The sequence below is a fragment of the Dendronephthya gigantea genome, unplaced genomic scaffold (genome assembly GCF_004324835.1).
Source record: "Dendronephthya gigantea isolate DGI-Jeju-01 unplaced genomic scaffold, DenGig_1.0 000003F, whole genome shotgun sequence".
NCBI classification, from domain to species: domain Eukaryota; kingdom Metazoa; phylum Cnidaria; class Anthozoa; order Malacalcyonacea; family Nephtheidae; genus Dendronephthya; species Dendronephthya gigantea.
The window spans coordinates 742,919-761,022 of NW_021163013.1; the positions used below are offsets into that span (position 1 = coordinate 742,919).

The following is an 18,104-nucleotide window of genomic DNA, read 5'->3' on the forward strand; positions in this document are numbered from 1 at the left end:
GCTCCTCCTGCTCACGCAGAAGATATATTCTTATATCGCGGTCTTTCGTTTTATCTCACCTGTGTTCTCAGAGGAAGAGCTACTGGTACAAGGAAATACTGCATAGTAATACAATGACTGAAATTTCAGGTATGCGTTGAAATTCTACCTATATATTAAATTAATAGTTATTCGGTTTAGCTATGGCATTAATAAGGTTTACGTGCATGTAGTTATTGACTGTAGGAGTTAATAAGCGATATACGGGCTTTGTCTATGTGAAATTGAAAAGCAATATTCTTTTACATGACCTGAACGATCAAACAGTTGAGCTCATGAAACGGTCATACAGGGAGATTAATTGTGATTGAGGTGTTTTAGGGGATGGGGAAAAGGTATTTGGTGGATATCACAGCGTTTAAATAATTACACTGGCATTTCAATTATCACTATCATTTCAATTATTGAAAAAGCAAATTTGCCGTTATAAATGCTAAACAAAATGTATTATCAATGAAATTTAAGCCACACAGTCCGACCAACTGAGACAGAAAGAAATGTATCGCCAAAAATCTGCATTCTACCTTATTATATGAATTTAAGATCAGTAGAAAATATGTTGTGTTTGTAAACAGGTAGTATACTAACTTAGTGTTAAGCGCTGTTGAACTGCTGATAACCACTTGAAATTCAGAATCAGAATTAGATATTCAGACTTAAAATACAGCTATGGAATAAACGCTTTCAGTTCTAATAAGGTTTCTTATGAACAATGTGCGAAATTTAAGATTTTGCAATCGCGCGTAGTGCCCGACGTAAAGTCGAGATTAGATTAGAACACAGAAGGAGATATAACAATGCTTTATTCCTCAAGACTTCAACCAATACCGTATACAGCTGATAAAACAAAAACAACGTCACATCCGCTTCAGTTCGTATTCAGCAACAAGTACAACAACCTAATACACTATGTAAATAAACTAAACCAACTAAACTATAAAACTTCAGTGGAGACTTGAGTCCAAAACTTGCATCAACCAAAACATGAGACCATGTTGTTGGAAAGGCTCAATAACACGCATCCGAAATCTAATAAACATAAAATAGAACAAAATGACAGAGGAGATGGGCGGGTGGGATTGTTATCTATTTCATGACTGTGTAAATGAAGCAATCTGATTGGCTGAGAAGCGTTTCACATGTAGCCCGCTGTGAAATGAATAAGGCCCGCTGTGAAAAATGCAAACAAAACGACAAAACCAAAGCAACGTACAGCTAAAATGTTTGAAAACCTTTCTGGAAAAGGCTAAAAGACTTTTAAAAAAAAACAACCCCGAAAAGCTACCCCTTGCGTTCGCTTGCGTTCGCTTGCGTTCGCTTGCGTTCGCTTGCGTTCCCTTGCGTTCGCTTGCGCACCCTTGCGTTTCTTTGCGTTCCCTTCCGTTCGCTTGCTTTCCCTTCCGTTCTTTTGCGTTCACTTGCTTTTCCTTGCGTTCCCTTGCGTTCCCTTGCGTTCCCTTGCGTTCCCTTGCGTTCCCTTGCGTTCCCTTGCGTTCCCTTGCGTTCCCTTGCGTCCCTTGCGTTCCCTTGCGTTCCCTTTCGTTCCCCTTGCGTTCCCTTTCGTTCCCTTGCGTTCCCTTGCGTTCCCTTTGCGTTCCCTTGCGTTCCCTTGCGTTTTCCCTTGCGTTCCCTTGCGTTCCCTTGCGTTCCCTTGCGTTCCCTTGCGTTCCCTTGCGTTCCCTTGCTTCCCTTGCGTTCCTTGCGTTCCCTTGCGTTCCCTTGCGTTCCCTTGCGTTCCCTTGCGTTCCCTTGCGTTCCCTTGCGTTCCCTTGCGTTCCCTTGCGTTCCCTTGCGTTCCCTTGCGTTCCCTTGCGTTCCCTTGCGTTCCCTTGCGTCCCTTGCGTTCCCTTGCGTTCCTTGCGTTCCCTTGCGTTCCCTTGCGTTCCCTTGCGTTCCCTTGCGTTCCCTTGCGTTCCCTTGCGTTCCCTTGCGTTCCCTTGCGTTCCCTTGCGTTCCCTTGCGTTCCCTTCGTTCCCTTGCGTTCCTTGCGTTCCCTTGCGTTCCCTTGCGTTCCCTTGCGTTCCCTTGCGTTCCCTTGCGTTCCCTTGCGTTCCCTTGCGTTCCCTTGCGTTCCCTTGCGTTCCCTTCCCTTCCCTTGCGTTCCCTTCCCTTCCCTTGCGTTCCCTTGCGTTCCCTTGCGTTCCCTTCCCTTCCCTTCCCTTGCGTTCCCTTGCGTTCCCTTGCGTTCCCTTCCCTTCCCTTCCCTTCCCTTCCCTTCCCTTCCCCTCTTCCCTTCCCTTCCCTTCCCTTGCGTTCCCTTGCGTTCCTTCCCTTCCCTTGCGTTCCCTTGCGTTCCCTTCCCTTCCCTTGCGTTCCTTGCGTTCCTTCCCTTCCCTTGCGTTCCCTTGCGTTCCTTCCTTCCCTTGCGTTCCCTTGCGTTCCCTTCCCTTCCCTTGCGTTCCCTTGCGTTCCTTCCCTTCCCTTCCCTTCCTTCCCTTCCCTCCTTCCCTCCTTCCCTTCCCTTCCTTCCCTTCCCTCCCTTCCCTTCCTTCTTCCTTCCCTTCCCTTCCCTTCCCTTCCTTCCCTTCCTTCCTTCCCTTCCCTTCCTTCCCTTCCTTCCCTTCCCTTCCCTTCCTTCCCTTCCTTCCCTTCCCTTCCCTTCCTTCCCTTCCCTTCCCTTCCCTTCCTTCCTTCCTTCCCTCCTTCCCTTCCCTTCCCTTCCCTTCCCTTCCTTCCTTCCCTTCCCTTCCCTTCCCTTCCCTTCCTTCCCTTCCCTTCCCTTCCCTTCCTTCCCTTCCCTTCCCTTCCTTCTTCCTTCCCTTCCCTTCCCTTCCCTTCCCTTCCTTCCTTCCCTTCCTTCCCTTCCCTTCCTCCCTTCCCTTCCCTTCCCTTCCCTTCCTTCCCTTCCTTCCCTTCCCTTCCTTCCCTTCCCTTCCTTCCCTTCCCTTCCCTTCCCTTCCCTTCCTTCCTTCCTTCCTTCCCTTCCCTTCCCTTCCCTTCCTTCCTTCCCTTCCCTTCCTTCCCTTCCCTTCCCTCTTCCCTTCCCTCCTCCCTTCCCTTCCCTTCCCTTCCCTTCCCTTCCTTCCTTCTTCCTCCCTCCCTTCCTTCCTTCTTCCCTTCCCTTCCCTTCCTTCCCCTCCTTCCCTTCCCTTCCTTCCCTTCCCTTCCTTCTTCCCTTCCTTCCTTCCCTTCCCTTCCTCCCTTCCCTTCCCTTCCCTTCCCTTCCCTTCCTTCCTTCTTCCCTTCCCTTCCTTCCTCCTTCCCTTCCTTCCTTCCCTTCCCTCCCTTCCTTCCTTCCCTTCCCTTCCTTCCCTTCCTTCCCTCCTTCCCTTCCCTTCCTTCCCTTCCTTCCCTTCCCTTCCCTTCCCTTCCCTTCCCTTCCCTTCCCTTCCCTTCCTTCCCTTCCTTCCTTCCCTTCCCTTCCCTTCCCTTAAATAACATGGCCTAATTTCAATTACAAAATACCTGCCAATGCTTATTCACTTCTAAAGAATATTTTTACATAAAAATCTACCAATATGATTGCCAGTTAGAACTGCATAAATTTATTCTGACTCACCCTGGATCCAGAACTTGTATGATGTTCGTCTGCAAATTGTGATGTGATTACGTGTTACTATGTGTCCAAATTAAAATTGTAAGTGAATATGTGGCTGAATGCAACGTTTATCACCAGAAGAAATAATCAGTAACCACGAATAAGCATGCGGATGTTCAGCAAAAGCGTAGTTACAAGAATACTTTTATGATAGTAATTGAATGACAAAAAAGTATCAGCTTTAGTTGTTAGCAATTATATGCAATGTATATAGCAATAAATGAACAATATATATATATATATATATATATATATATATATATTTATATATATTTTGTACTTTTTTGCTCTTAATTGAGCCATGTTAATTTGCTTAATGAGCCATGAGCCATGTTTTTTTGCTCATGTAATTGAGCCTCAATTAAGAGCAAAAAAGTACAAAATATATATCAACATTTGCAGAAGTAACTGCATAACGACATGCAAAAGGACGAAACTCCGCATTGTCAATAACATCTTAAGTAAAATCACAGTCGTTCCCAACTTGGCCTTGTAGCTCAGACGGTAGAGCATCGTTCTAGAAATGCGAAGGTCGCGGGTTCGATTCCCACCGCGGTCAAGTAGAATTTTCTGCTTGCCCGGTTGGTCATGCTTGTGTAGAAAAAAAAAAAAAAAAAAAAAAAAACAAAAAACAAACAAATACACCTTACACATATTATATATATATATATAATATATATATTAATATAATATATATAATATATATATAATATATAAATATATATAGTTGATTTATTGCTATATACATTGCATATAATTGCTAACAACTAAAGCTGATACTTTTTTGTCATGCAATTACTATCATAAAAGTATTCTTCTTTCTCTGGAAAATACTTCACTCGATTTCTCCTCAAATTTTCAGTTCTTAAAGATCGATAAAATTGTTTATGTTTGGGATATGGACAAATATGACTTCTCCATTGTGAGTTAAATAGAAAGAAAATTTTATTGATACCTCACCAGTGAAATCAAATAAGACTGGAACGCTATATAGCTCTCTGACTTTCCCTAATTAATGAGTGAAGCCAAGATGGCAAATCATGAAGCCGTTCTTGTAGGTAAGATCCAGGCCTCTGGCGCAGAAATTTCAAAGGAAAAAAAAATTGCCGCCATTTTACCTACGAAATTTCCGCGTGGAGGCCTGGGTCATACCTACAAGAAAGGCTTCAGTGTCCGCCATCGAGTTCACTGTTCCTCACTGATTTCCTGTAGGCGACTCCATCCACAAGACATGAGAATTAATTTCAGAAGACACATGAGGCAGGTGGTCACGCTATTCGTTTTTTTTGCGTTTATGTAATGTCATTTTAAACAACCATGTGTGATTGAGTGATTTTTGATTGACGTAGGTATAGATGCTAATAATCATGATTGATATTGATGCACCCGAAGATTCATTCTTGACAGGATTATTATTTCGCTGATAAGAATAAATGTAACGATGCTTGATCACTTGTATAATAAACTGAAAAGAGCGGTACAAACACGCCTCAGAAGTTAGAACTGTCTAAGACCATTATGTTGACGTGAGAAAGAATTTATTCGTGACTTAATTCAGCCCCTGCCTCAAATAACCGTCAATGAATAATCCTATATTTGAACAATAAATCAATTATAATTAAATTAGCTTGTAGGTATCCCACATAAGTATTTAATACTGCAAATTTCTGGTCCGTTAATCCAAGACTTCATCAATGCAGCTAAGGCACGGGTTAACGGACCGAAAGTTGACCTAATAAACGATCTTGAATAATTGAACTGACGTATAATTGAACTAACGAATTTCCCAGCGGAAATTGGACTCGACTTTGCGGAAAGACAGCTCGGCACGAAAAAATGAGCTGGGATAAGCATATAGATGCAACATGTAAAAAAGTTGCGTCCGGCATTGGAATTATTAAAAGAGTAAAACAATTTGTACCGTACGAAACTTTACAAAATTTGTATAATTCTCTCGTGCTCCCATATTTTGATTATTGCTCTCCTTTATAGGCATTGACCGATTGTGCTCGAAAATTTCTGAAAAGTTGCTGCGTAAAATGCGAAAAGTTGCTGATAAAAGGCGAAAAGTTGCTAAAAAGTTGCCAAAAATACAAAAAGTTGCTACGTAAACTCGAAGTGTTGCACCTAATTTTTAATCAAATTTCGCTATATTTTTACGCATACTTAATTAAAAGTTTCCATATTTTAAAATATTATTGCAAAAATGATACCTATAAATATAAATTTCTAGAAATTTGAACAAATTTATAAAAATATTTTAATAAATCTTTTGCATTAGCGTATTTTTATTCTATTGACCGGACGTTTTCGCTTACGTGCTATATGAGCTTCTGCTGGGGCACTTAGACTTGCACCAGCATTTCTGGCTCTCAAAATTGGATCTTGGATTTCTTGGTTCTCTGAAATCTCCACATCTTCGTTTTCTGTTTCTGATATAAGTCGTCTCGGTTGGACAGGTCAAGTTATTCGTCCATGGCATCAAATTAGGAATTTGAATTACTGAAATAAACGGACGCCATTTTTCTTTTATTGTTAAACACATGCACAGAAAACCCTAGTAAGCTACACGACATTCGATATTAAACACTGTCAGTTTTGTCATGCAGTGTTACACTGAGCATATAGGTATAGTGCTGTAGTGCATACATGTGATACATGATACTGGACGTCACTGGGACAACGTGGGTTCGTGCAAAAAATAACTAAGAACTACCGACATCAAAACATCGTTTTTCATTGTCGAATCTAAATTTCTAATTGACAGTAATTGTCCATTTTTGCCAAAAGACGCTAAAAAGTTGCCCTGAAAGGCTAATAGTGCTCGAGGTTGCTACCGATGAAAAAAGTTGCTCCCAATGAAAAAAGTTGCTCCGAAAGCCAAAAGTTGCTAAAAAGTTGCCGAGCACAATCGGTCAATGCCTACAGTCCTTTATGGGATAATTGTGGAAGCTTACTCATTGAAAAATTGCAAAAACTACAAAACAGGGCGGCAAGAATTATGACAGGGGCCAACTACGATGTTAGATCAACAGATTTGCTCCATGCTATGTCGTGGAAGAATCTGAATGATAGACATAAAATGAATAAATCTGTTTTGATGTTTAAAATACTAAACAACCACTCATCCCCTAACCTAAAACATAAATTCATTACCAGGGAGACAAATATGAGAAATTATAATCTTAGAAATGGCGACATAAATCTCTCACTTCCTAAACCAAAAACAGAATATTTAAAAAAGAGTTTTGGTTACAGTGGGGCTGCGCTATGGAATAGTCTACCAAAGCAAGCAAGAGAAACAAAATCTTTAGGTATCTTTAAAAATATGATAAAATAATGTAACTACTGAGTCAGACATCGATTATTCCTAGTTTTTATCTTCTTTAATACTTACATTGCATGTTTATTCGTTTATATTATAAAACTATTTTTAATACTTGTACATAGGTATTTTTAATCTATTGTAATTGTGTGACGCCCCTCACGAAAACCATCCAAATATGATGAGGGTAGCGTGGTTAAATAAACTTTTATTGATTGATTGATTGATTGACTATGCCACTGTGGATTCTGAGAAATGTGGGATCTAAAAGGAAATTAAACAGGGGGGTGTTATGATTTCAGTAGTGAAACATTTTTTCTTTACATTTAGACTGTGTTAAAACCTTTCCAATCAATCCATTCATAATTGGCACGATGGAAGAATTCTATGACGTAATTATTGTTGGAGGAGGACCAATGGGTCTCGCCGCCGCTTACGAATGTAGTGTTAAAGAAGGAAAGAAAGTTCTTCTCCTGGAGCAGTTTAACAATTTTGCCAACGTTCACGGTTCAAGTCCTGGATACAGTCGACAATACCGCATAGCATATTCCGAAATGAATTTGTGCGATCTTGCCCTGAAAACCTACGATATGTGGATGAAGCTCCAAGAAGAGATGAACGACGAAAGTCTTCTTCAAGTAACAGGTTGTCTCTGGTTCGGTGATTCCACTGTTGAGAGCGGCGAGGGAAACATTGACCAAGCAATTAAAAACCTCAAGAAACTTGGCCAAGAGGAGGGGAAGGATTATATAGTTCTTGAAGGAAAGGAGGAAGTTATGAATGATCCTAGGTTCACATTTGTCTCCTGCGCTGTGGCTGACATCGATAACGCGAAAGCTCTCTTTACGGAGAAAGGTGGGACTGTAAATGTCCCCAGCGTTGTTCAACGTTATGTTGAGAAATTAACAGCAAGTACGAATGCAACGTTGAAACTTAAGACGCGTGTAATTAAGATCGACCATTCCTTGGAAGATAGCGTTAAAGTTACAGCACTGGTTGATGGAAACGAGAAAACCTACAAGGGTACAAAGATCATCCTCACCCCAGGCGCGTATGTGAACGAAACCTTGGACGCTCTAACTCCCTGCTTCAATCAGCGTATCAACCTGATCATCCACCTCTGGTGTTCCACTTATTACACAAAGAAGAGAAAAAGTGCATCAAACACCGATCCGGCTCAATGGCCTATTTGGTATTTCTTTGGACCTAAACCAGAGGATGACGGTAGCGATGCCCCGAAAGATTACAACGATTATTACGGATTCCCAAGCGAGGCTGGTAGTCCGGAATACTTACGAGTTGCACCTGCGTATACCTCACGTAAAGAATTCGACTTCATGTTCTTTCCTCCTGATGTGAACCAACGACCAGTCGATGTGGACGCACTGAAATTCACAACAGATTTCGTGGAAAAGTCCACGCCTGATCTGGGTCCGTCTAGCAATGCGGACAAAGAAACAACGTGTATCGCTGGTTTTGCGCAATTGAATAAAGATGTTTCCGGACCCGACCAAGGTGCTGGATTCGTTTTGGATTTTCTGCCCAAGTCAAAGCGTATCGTCGTGTTCACAGGTGGTTGGGCAATGAAATTTGTTCCAATGATTGGAAAGATACTTGCTGATCTGGCTATCCGAGGAAAGACAGAATACCAAGATCTCATCGACCCAATGAATATAAACCGCGGAATATTGGTCGACGTCAGTGATTGCGAAGCAAAACGATTGATGGTATCAAAAATGCGCGTTATTCAGAAATGGAAAACATTTCGAAAAATTTGGTGTTGAATTTAACTTTATACTTTAGACTTTTTTCAACCCCAAAACTCCTGCTTATTAATGTCTTTGTTCCATAGAGAATAGGTATTAAATGTAGTTGTGCTTGAAACCACTGTTGTTAATATAATTTTGACATGAACTGGTATAGCGTTTTTGTCGATGAAACATTTCAATAGCTTAAATGACTGCGTATACAAACAATTAACTAGACGTGAAGTATTTTTTCAGGTTAAAGACGCATAAGCTCATTCAGATGCATAAGCTTCATCCTATTTTTTTGTTATACTTGTAACAATTTTGACACTAAATAACATTACTGCATGATTTAATAAATCTGACTCGTTTGAATTTTTGTCACTCACCACAATGTTGCAAAGTTTCAAACTTTGAAAACACTTTGCACTAAATTTCAGGCTTACATGGCTGTATGTTCGCAAATGCTGGGAGAAAGAATTAAAAAAAAAAAACTCGTATTGTCCAATGGGTTAAACAAAAGGCCGGAATGTAATAGATAATTACTATTTTAATTTATGTAAAGCTAATATTTGAGGTTAACCATTTGATCGTTTCTGATGAAGGGGCCTGCCTCGAAACGTAGTTATATAAACGTTATTTTCTGTCCGTATAAAAGAGAAAAATATGCACTAGATTGCAAGACAAATTATATATTTTATCAAGATGGGGTGAACGACAAAACAAAGTTGGTTTAGTAAAGAAATTAGCCGAGGCACCTAAAGTTGACAAATACGAACATTCAATCTAAATCACTCTTAATACCATCCCTAAAAATAATATCATAAATCCATTCAATTTATCTTTGTCCCATGCTCATTAACTTTATTCATGTCCCATGCTCATTAACTAAAAAAGTAATTATGCTGTATCTTTAACCGTTAATCTTTAAACATAGAATTAATGCTTTCAGTTAATCTTTTCCTCCTTTCCTAACTTCACTCTCTTCATGTGACGTGCATAAACTTGATATGCCGATTTAAAACCACTTTCCAAAGCTCCTTGAATCCAACCAGCCGTAAACGATATGTTATCGCCAGCAAAATGAACATTTCCCATTGGTTCCCACAAATATCTGTCAGTTAAAAAAAAATTATATTTATAACACAAAATAGGGTAATATCGAAGAAACCATTTTTATTCTACGTATCTGGGGTGCTTACCATTTACCTCATATAGGAAATGAGAAATTGTAGTCGAAAAAGGAAATAGTTCAAGGAATTTGCATCGGAAAGTGTGCAAATATCCGATGTAACTCAGTAACTGCATAATTATTACGATAGGTGAGAGGAAATGCAGTTTACAGGGCAAGAACTACCCGCCATGAACCTATTTTTTAGGCAGGGAAATTGTCATCCAATTCTTAACCAAAACTAATCATCTTAAACGCAAATGAAACCATAATGTTAGATCCGGTTCATAGGATAATTCTGGCAAAAAAAAACGCGACAAAATTATTATTTATCAGGGGCGCCGAACAACATGGGCAGCGGGGATAGATGCCCCCATTGCCCTTCTATACTTACGGAGCGAGCGGAGGTAGGCGTGTGCCCTTTGTTAGCATAAAATAGTATAATATATGCACCATTTGATCTCAATTTAGAACTTAATGCTGTTAGTATAGGTTATCACACGATTATATCAGTTTTATGGCTCGAGGGACAATATCGTATGATATTATCGCGATAAATTACGATAGCCTACATGCTCTTTGCTTACAAACTAACCGATAACATTTTGAAAGTAATTTCCAGTGGATCTGTGTAAGTCCTTACATACATACATGCAGGTTTAAGTTTCCTCTTTATGTAGTCGCTAAAGTTAAAGGAATGTGCCATTTTCTGAAACTTATTAGTCTTATAGCTGGCACTAAAAGTGGCACACGAATGACAAAACATGGCAATTTGGCCTGTATTGAAATACAATAGGACCGGTCTGGCTGTTTTTACCCTATAAAGGAAAGCGCCCTAAGACTCAAGCTACTAATTTTAATTTCGTTTGATTATTGCGTATGTAATTACTGTAATACTCTTACGCAAGTTACATACCTGATATTGTTGAACTGAGTGGTCTTCAAGAGTCCATAGGCACCTTGATAAGAGGGTTGGTTGTACCAAGCATGGACAATGCATTTTTCAACTGCTCCTTCTATTTCAGGGTGTATTTCTGCAACTTGTTCTATGGCCTCCTTCTTTGCTTGCTCTTTTGTCAAGGAACCAAAAAGCAGTGCTTCATTTTTCCAGGTGTAAATTAGAATTATTCCTTGCTTGGTGGACGTGACATAGTCAGGATCCGGCTTCACGTAATGTATTTGACCGATGGGTAGGTTGGTCTTAGAAAAGCCACCTTTGATTGCATACTTCTCCTCTTCCCAGAATCTGGTCTTGGTTTGCAGGATAATCTTCGTGGCAGGTCCTGTGAACATGTCTTCAATAGCTTGAAGATTCTTTCTCAGGGCCTCGTTGTCTTTCGTGTTTGCTTGAATTGGTTCAAAGGTAATTTGTCGCAGTATGTTCACTTGAGTGGTGAGGATTACAGCCTGGATTTAAATGAGATAAATCAGAACATGCAGAACTGCAAAAAGACACAGTGAACACACTTTTCTTATGCTAACTTTTTTCTTTGTAATTTGATGCGTGTTACGATGTAAAGACTTAAGGAAACTTTTGGATTACTTCACAATGGAATTTACAATTAAGAAATGACAGCTACTGAAAATGAATTCAATGAATCTAGAAGGAAAAAATATTTACAAATATGTTTTTTGGATATAATGCATGGCCAAAAAACAATGCTTCATGGTAGTTGAACGAGCTTCGAGAAATCATTGCATAAAGCTTTAACAAACCCTTGTAACTTAACATGCCAGTAATGGAGATAAGTTTAATATAACCAGGGAGCAGCGTGGCAGCGTCTTTAAAGAACTTCGCATCAAATGTTGCATGTATAACAACTGCCTAAATTAGGCAACACACTTTTCGACGTTTAGACCGAAGGCCACTTTTTTGTCTATTGTTTTGTTATACCACATTTAATAGAGATATGGAACATAGAAATTAGAGCCAAAGATAAATAATTTCGTAGACTTACCCGTGCTTTGTACGTAGTTTCTGGATCTTTTCCTGACGCGTAGCAGGTTACAGTGACACAATCCTTGCTAGGGTCACAGGGCGAGGAAAAATAAGATATCTTGCAAACTTGTTGGTTATGTTTCAAATCATCAGAAATCAATGGCTTCGATCGTTTTGAACTGAAGAATGATTCAGCTAAGCTGTGCATACCACCAACCAAGGTATGCATATCACGTGACCACCAGTTCCCAAGTTGATCACGAAGATACTGAACCAATGATTGGTCCAGTTGCTCTGTGTAAGAAAACACCGAGTAGCCACGAACTGCATCGTCGGACCAAGGCAAAAGGTTTTCAAGCATGTCAATGTCTAAGGAATCCAGATTATCACACCCGTCTTCGTCTTCGCTTTCCAATTTTGCAAGAATAACCTTAACATTGCTCTCCAGAAAGCTTTCCAATGTAAACTGGCTCCAAATGTCAATCCAGCGATCCCAAACTGCGATTTCCTCATTAATGGTGGTTGTTTTATTCAACCAGGCAATCAATTGATCGGTGACAACGCCGGTTGTTTTGCTGTAATAGTCATCTAAACATTGTTAAAAACGAAAGAAACGATTAAACGACAATGATGTTTTAAACAGGAAACATAACACTGTGTATCAGGCTCACATCTAATTTTACTGCTGAAACTACTGAATATCATTGCTGCAGAATTGGACGCCCTGACAAAATGTTGGGCCAATAATTATAATATTTTATTCCTAAGGCTATAGGTGCTGAAAATTCCAAACCAATCAATGCTTGTCTTTCCGGAGAGCAACTACTAGTAAAAAGAAATGAAGTAAAAGTTCCGTGCTACATCACATTAGACTAGGCTAGGTCGTGAGTATCTGAGCACAAAAATCATATAAATGCTCAGATAAATGTGAGTAGTTCAAACATTCGAATTTGAAATGGGATAAATAATACCAATATTGTTAATAGCGACGTCCTTTTTTCCTTTCTTCTTGCATCCCGTCTTAATTCCTTTCCTCCAGTTTGGCCAAACAGTGTCGAAATGGTTTTTTTCCCAGGCTAAAAAACCGGTAAGATGATAATTTTTACTCCTTTACAACGTTTAGAGAATTGATTCATATGATGAAAAATTCATCACCAAATGAGAAAGACATCACGACAATGACGTCCTTAAATTTTTGCTATGTGTTTAACCTTACGACAATAGTGATTTCTCTTAGATGACATTGGGAAATAGCAAAACATCAAATGTTTTTACATACCAGCAACATACCATCCACATTTTGACGAAGTTTGACATTATGACAAGAATATGACTCTATGATATACAGTAGCTACTGTAGGTCAATTTTTTCAATCTAACATCACATACTTGCTGTTTTTTCCTTTAATCCGTAAATATTGGAAATGCCATTTTTATCAAAGTTTGGAAACTTTTTGATGCTTATTTGAAAGTCAGTGACGTATCCATCCGTTAGAAAATGCGCTCTATCATTTGGTGCCCCCACATCACCAGGTAATCTCATCGCTCCAGCTAAAAATAAAAAAAATTAAGGTATGGTAAGGCAAAGTTTCTTTATAGTGTTTTCTTTGTAAACGGGGCTAAAGTCTGTCTTTTAGGTCATATGTGCTAATAAAAGTTTGATGACTGAGACAGGCCTTATCTACAGGTTTTATCAGTTTTATGGAGGAGTTTGGAGAATAAATTACGTAATTAATTACTTGTCATTTGGTGAGAACGTGCGCACTAGTAAACTAGTTCTATACAAGGGACTAAACTATATACATGGGATAGCTGGGAGATGCATATTCAATCCTATATTCGTTCCAAGCGACGGATTTGTTTTGTATGTATTCGTATTTTCAAAAGAAATCTATCGGGCAGAATTTTGGATGACCATGAAATTAATTCCTGACCTCCAACTATTGTTAAAAGAACGTTAGGTGGATTGGTGGTCGCGTTTGCCTTATAGAATAATTTCTACACTTCTGAGTACAAATAAAAATTGTGTAAAACATTTTTCTATTTAATAATGCGAAAAATAAAGAAGAATTTCGATAAAACGAATTAATATGACGTTCAATGAAATATTCGAAGAAATTTTGTCTTTTTTTAGGCCAACCTTCGCCAAATAGACCAGGTGCAAGGCCTGCATCTTCCCCATAAGTGAAAACTCTTCCACCATAACGATCAGTCTGCTCCAGGATTTTCACTTTTAGCCCAGCTCTCTTCAACTCATACGCTGCGGCAAGACCAGCCATACCAGCTCCAACAATAATCACGTCATATTCAATATCGTCTGGTGGAACATATTCCTGGGATGCGCCTATTGTCGGAGGAGATGGCCCAGGTGGACAGTCGCCGTATTCCAAATAGGCCGCATTCAATCCTTCTTTTTGGATCTTCAGCATAAAATCTTTTAAATAATCACTCTGTTGAATGACCTTGGTGGCTTGTTCTTTCATTCTCTCCTTAAATGGTTTCACTCCCTTTAAAAGGTGAGTATTGCTTAAAAGAAAAGATGTTGCCATTGTCCTAGAAAAGATACAATAGAAGACTCTGATATGTCAGCTTTTGGGACCTGTTTTAAATAATGCCGTCAGCTTGTCAAGTAATACACGGCTAATTAAATAAATTCGATCTGTTTATAAACAGAAAACCTTTAGCCACAGACTATAATCTCGCGAGGCGTATTAGGATCATGATTTGAGCAACTTTATAACGGACAGTTTATGGACAATTTTAGAGCTTTGATAAACGTCTCTAAATGAACGCATTTGTAGCAGTATTTAATCGACCTTTCTCCTTTTAGCTTTCAAGCGCACAATGCATGACTGTGGTTGAAGGTCAATTTGAGGTCAATTTGAGTTGTGTTTTTTTCGGCAAGGTTTTTTTACGCATTGCGCGCTTCAAGGTTAAAGGGGGATAGGTCATCTGCTAAAGCTCACGAGAGCTATCAGCTGAGCTAGCGAACTCGCGAGGCAGTTAGCTCAGCCCGAAAACCATCCGCACACGAGAGTAACTTGCTGAGCTAACGTTAACAGCCACGCGAGGACTTTAGCTCAGAAAATAGCTCTGGTGTGCGGCTTGGCACTTTGCACACTTTGTGCACTAGCGATGGTCAAGTGTGCAATATTAAATGTGAAATACACACATATTCTCTTCAAAAGCCAACTGAATAAGTTCGTTTTCTAAAATAGATTTAGCAAAACACATTTTAACGCTTGCCGCGCCAATAAATTGACTGTAGTGTAAACGGGGCTTATCACCTGTATTCAAAAAGCTCACTCACACTCAAATTCATTGAGTGTGACATATCAATTTTGTTAATGTTGATCAATGAGAAAGTTTTTTCTAAATAGATGGAAAGATATAAGGTAAATAACTGAAAATCAAGCCCCTGTTCGGCTGGAAATACCGCCATTGAAACGTTATGAGAAGATTAAGATCTCCCACTCAATGAGTTTGAGTGTGAGTGAGCTTTTAGAATACAGGCGTAAGTCTTTGTTTTAGGTCATATGTGCTAATAAAAGTTCGACGACAGGACCTTATATACAGGTTTCAGTTTTATGCAGTTTCCCGATGTGAGTAAATACAATTAAGTAAACATAAACTGTCCAGTTTATCTCCCCCAGTAACGCATTGGTAAAATGTTGTGACGCATTTTCATAACAGCATGTATCCGATTTGATATTTGTCTCCGTATATCCCTTTAACTGTATTAATCTTAAATTACCAACGAATGCTATTCCGGGTTTTACAGACTTTGTTTCCCATTACAATTATTCATTTCTCGTTCCTTTCCTCATTCCCTTTCCCAATCCCTCCTTCCTGTTTTTCGAGGTGTTATGAGCTTCTATATGCATGGCCAGAAATGATTTATAGACCTAGCTGTTGCCTGTTTTTTTGTACTGTAAATTCACTTGGCCTGGCCTCTGTCAGGATATCTACAGCCCAATATCGACATTTGATATATTGATATAAGCATACAGGCCAAGTTAGACGTGCATGGCGGCTACGGCAGCTGGTGTTTACACTTTCATATATATAGTATTATGAATTGTTAGCTGTTTATAACAATTTGTGATATTGTTTTCAAATAGTTAGTTCTAATAGCGCAATGGCCAATACACAGCTTCTCAATAGTTTGTCATAAAATTGGGATATATCAGTACATGTATATACGGACGGTAATACCATGAAACATCTATTCAATATTATATTAGCTACCTGAAATCCACGCAGCAGAAGTAAAATGCAGGAATTCTGAACTTTTTCAGCCGTCGAAGGTAAAATAACCAGCTAGTAGCTTTGTTTGCTATACTACGAGTCGTTCAAGATTATATTTGAATGAGGTAAACAGGAAGAGCGATATCAAGACAGAGGAATAAAACTTCACATGTCTGAACGAATTTCCGGTATCATGGTACAAATCTAAGGGCCTTTAAACTCTCTAAACCTGAACAGCACCTATATTTTTATTCCAGGAGATAATGTCAAAACATTTATATCATTTATAGATCTGAGTGAGGGGGGTTCAGCGAAATATTTCCAGAAGTGATGATATTTTCCGAGGGCTTCGCTTCGACCTATATTTGTATTTAAGGTGATGATGTCAAAACATTGTACATTAGACTGCAGACATCAATAAAAAATTGTACGAAGTTTTACGTAATGTCATTATTTAGCATGCCTTTATTCTGCCTGTAGGCATAATTGAGTTACTCATCACGGAAAAACATTTCCGAAAACCAAAATACATGCTTTATCTTATATTTGGACATCCTGTGGAGTCACAAAGAAATTCAGTAAGGTGTCAGTTAAGCTCCCCCCATTTACGTCAGATGTGTTATTCGCGATCGAATATTTGTGACCTTGGGTTCGCCATTCCGCCGATTCGAAGCTCTAAATCATGATAAATTGCTGACCTAGGTAGGCTTATATGCAATTTTCACCAATTTTGCTATTTTCTTTTCATATATAGCACGAAAATATTTATCCACTCGGAAGCTTAAAGTTCGATCCACCTTTGTATGGAAATTAAGCGGATTAATCAAGTAAATTACGCATGTATAGCCATATATGTAACCATATGATTACTCTTATATCGGTAATAAACATGCACAATGGTGTATTTGGCTTCGGTTACACAACAAGTTGCGAGCGCACTAAATAAACTTATTGATTCGCAATTAGTTTAGCCATGCGGCTGATTCAAAGTTTTTACAAGAAATAATATATACAACGATTATAACAATGATATTATTAAACAACAATACTTAAACAGGTCATACGTACGTACACAGACATATGGGGTAAAAGCAGAATGAGTTAAAATGCAACATGAATTTCGCTAGCGAAGTTAATTTTGTCATGCATTTATAATTTAATAGCCCGTACACATCCATTTCATAGACTATTGTATATCATCGATCAGTTAAAAGGCCGTATATAGCCGATGTACACGCAAACCTTTATGCTATCCGGTTAGCATTGATGCAAGAAGTATGCATGCTACAGGATTTGTCAACGCATACCTGAAAAATTTTCTCCGGTAGAATGTAGGTTCTGATCACCAGCAGCCTAGTCTGCTCTCCTTCGAGATTGAAATTGAAATGAATGGAACATTGATAATCTGATGAATAAATAAGAGCGGAATCAATGGAACGTGCATACTTGAACGATTTCTCTGCTAATTAAATTTCATCAACATCATTATCATCATCATCAATGTTTAGACATCCGGCCTGTGGGACACCTCAGGATGTGAGAGGTATCGTGCTAAGCACCTCACGTAAAATGAATGAATGATTCCGAATGAATTATACATCGCTACGTACTGCCTACAAAGCTTGTACTGCATGCATAGAAATTTTCAAGTTGAAATTTACACGAGGGTTTGTATGTAATTATTCGATTAAACAATCCATACGTGCCATTAAAACACAAATATCCCGCAGATTCTTGCAATTGAACAGGGTGAACGAAAAATTACCCCCTATTGAAATGAAGATTTTATTAAAATTTGAATTCATTAAGACGAATTATTATTATACATGCTCCACGGATTCGTAAAATTGAAAGCAAGATACTCGAGGGGCTGATTACATGGAGTCTTTTCAGCCCGGGCAGTTTACAGCGGTGGTTTACAGGGCTGAAAATTTATCCCGGTATTGTTATGAAATGCCGCCCTCGCGATTATACATATAATAATTTCAGCGTGGGCTGAAACTTAGTGTTGTTGTCATGCATGTAATGGTAAACCGAAACTTATTTCCGGACAGAAAAATACTGATAAAAAAGCAAATTAAGGCCGTTCAGATGTA

At 39.0% G+C, this 18,104-nt stretch overlaps 2 protein-coding genes and 1 non-coding gene across 6 annotated transcripts; 2 read left to right on the top strand and 1 right to left on the bottom strand.

The window, feature by feature from the left end:
• Positions 1 to 64: 64 nt before the first annotated feature.
• Positions 65 to 8,988, top strand: LOC114541654 (putative bifunctional amine oxidase DDB_G0291301). 3 transcript variants are annotated; one of them, XM_028561467.1, is made up of 3 exons: positions 65 to 129; positions 4,790 to 4,841; positions 7,233 to 8,988. In XM_028561467.1, the coding sequence occupies exon 3, from the start codon at positions 7,277 to 7,279 to the stop codon at positions 8,684 to 8,686; it is 1,410 nt and encodes a 469-aa protein (XP_028417268.1). In that variant the 5' UTR covers positions 65 to 129; positions 4,790 to 4,841; positions 7,233 to 7,276; the 3' UTR covers positions 8,687 to 8,988. The 3 variants fall into 3 exon arrangements, with proteins under 3 accessions (XP_028417268.1, XP_028417259.1, XP_028417253.1); XM_028561458.1 differs by having other exon boundaries at positions 4,790 to 4,837; XM_028561452.1 differs by lacking the exon at positions 4,790 to 4,841 and having other exon boundaries at positions 69 to 129.
• Positions 4,064 to 4,136, top strand: Trnas-aga. The gene has a single exon. It is a non-coding gene; the product is annotated as a tRNA-Ser (tRNA).
• A 338-nt stretch (positions 8,989 to 9,326) lies between the features above and the next one.
• LOC114540706 (L-amino-acid oxidase-like) lies at positions 9,327 to 17,482 on the bottom strand. 2 transcript variants are annotated; one of them, XM_028560835.1, is made up of 7 exons: positions 17,316 to 17,482; positions 13,901 to 14,313; positions 13,150 to 13,311; positions 12,732 to 12,836; positions 11,780 to 12,348; positions 10,738 to 11,228; positions 9,327 to 9,764 (listed from the first exon to the last, which is right to left on the bottom strand). In XM_028560835.1, the coding sequence occupies exons 2-7, from the start codon at positions 14,307 to 14,309 to the stop codon at positions 9,599 to 9,601; spliced, it is 1,902 nt and encodes a 633-aa protein (XP_028416636.1). In that variant the 5' UTR covers positions 14,310 to 14,313; positions 17,316 to 17,482; the 3' UTR covers positions 9,327 to 9,598. The 2 variants fall into 2 exon arrangements, with proteins under 2 accessions (XP_028416636.1, XP_028416644.1); XM_028560843.1 differs by lacking the exon at positions 17,316 to 17,482 and adding an exon at positions 16,009 to 16,221.
• Positions 17,483 to 18,104: the final 622 nt, after the last annotated feature.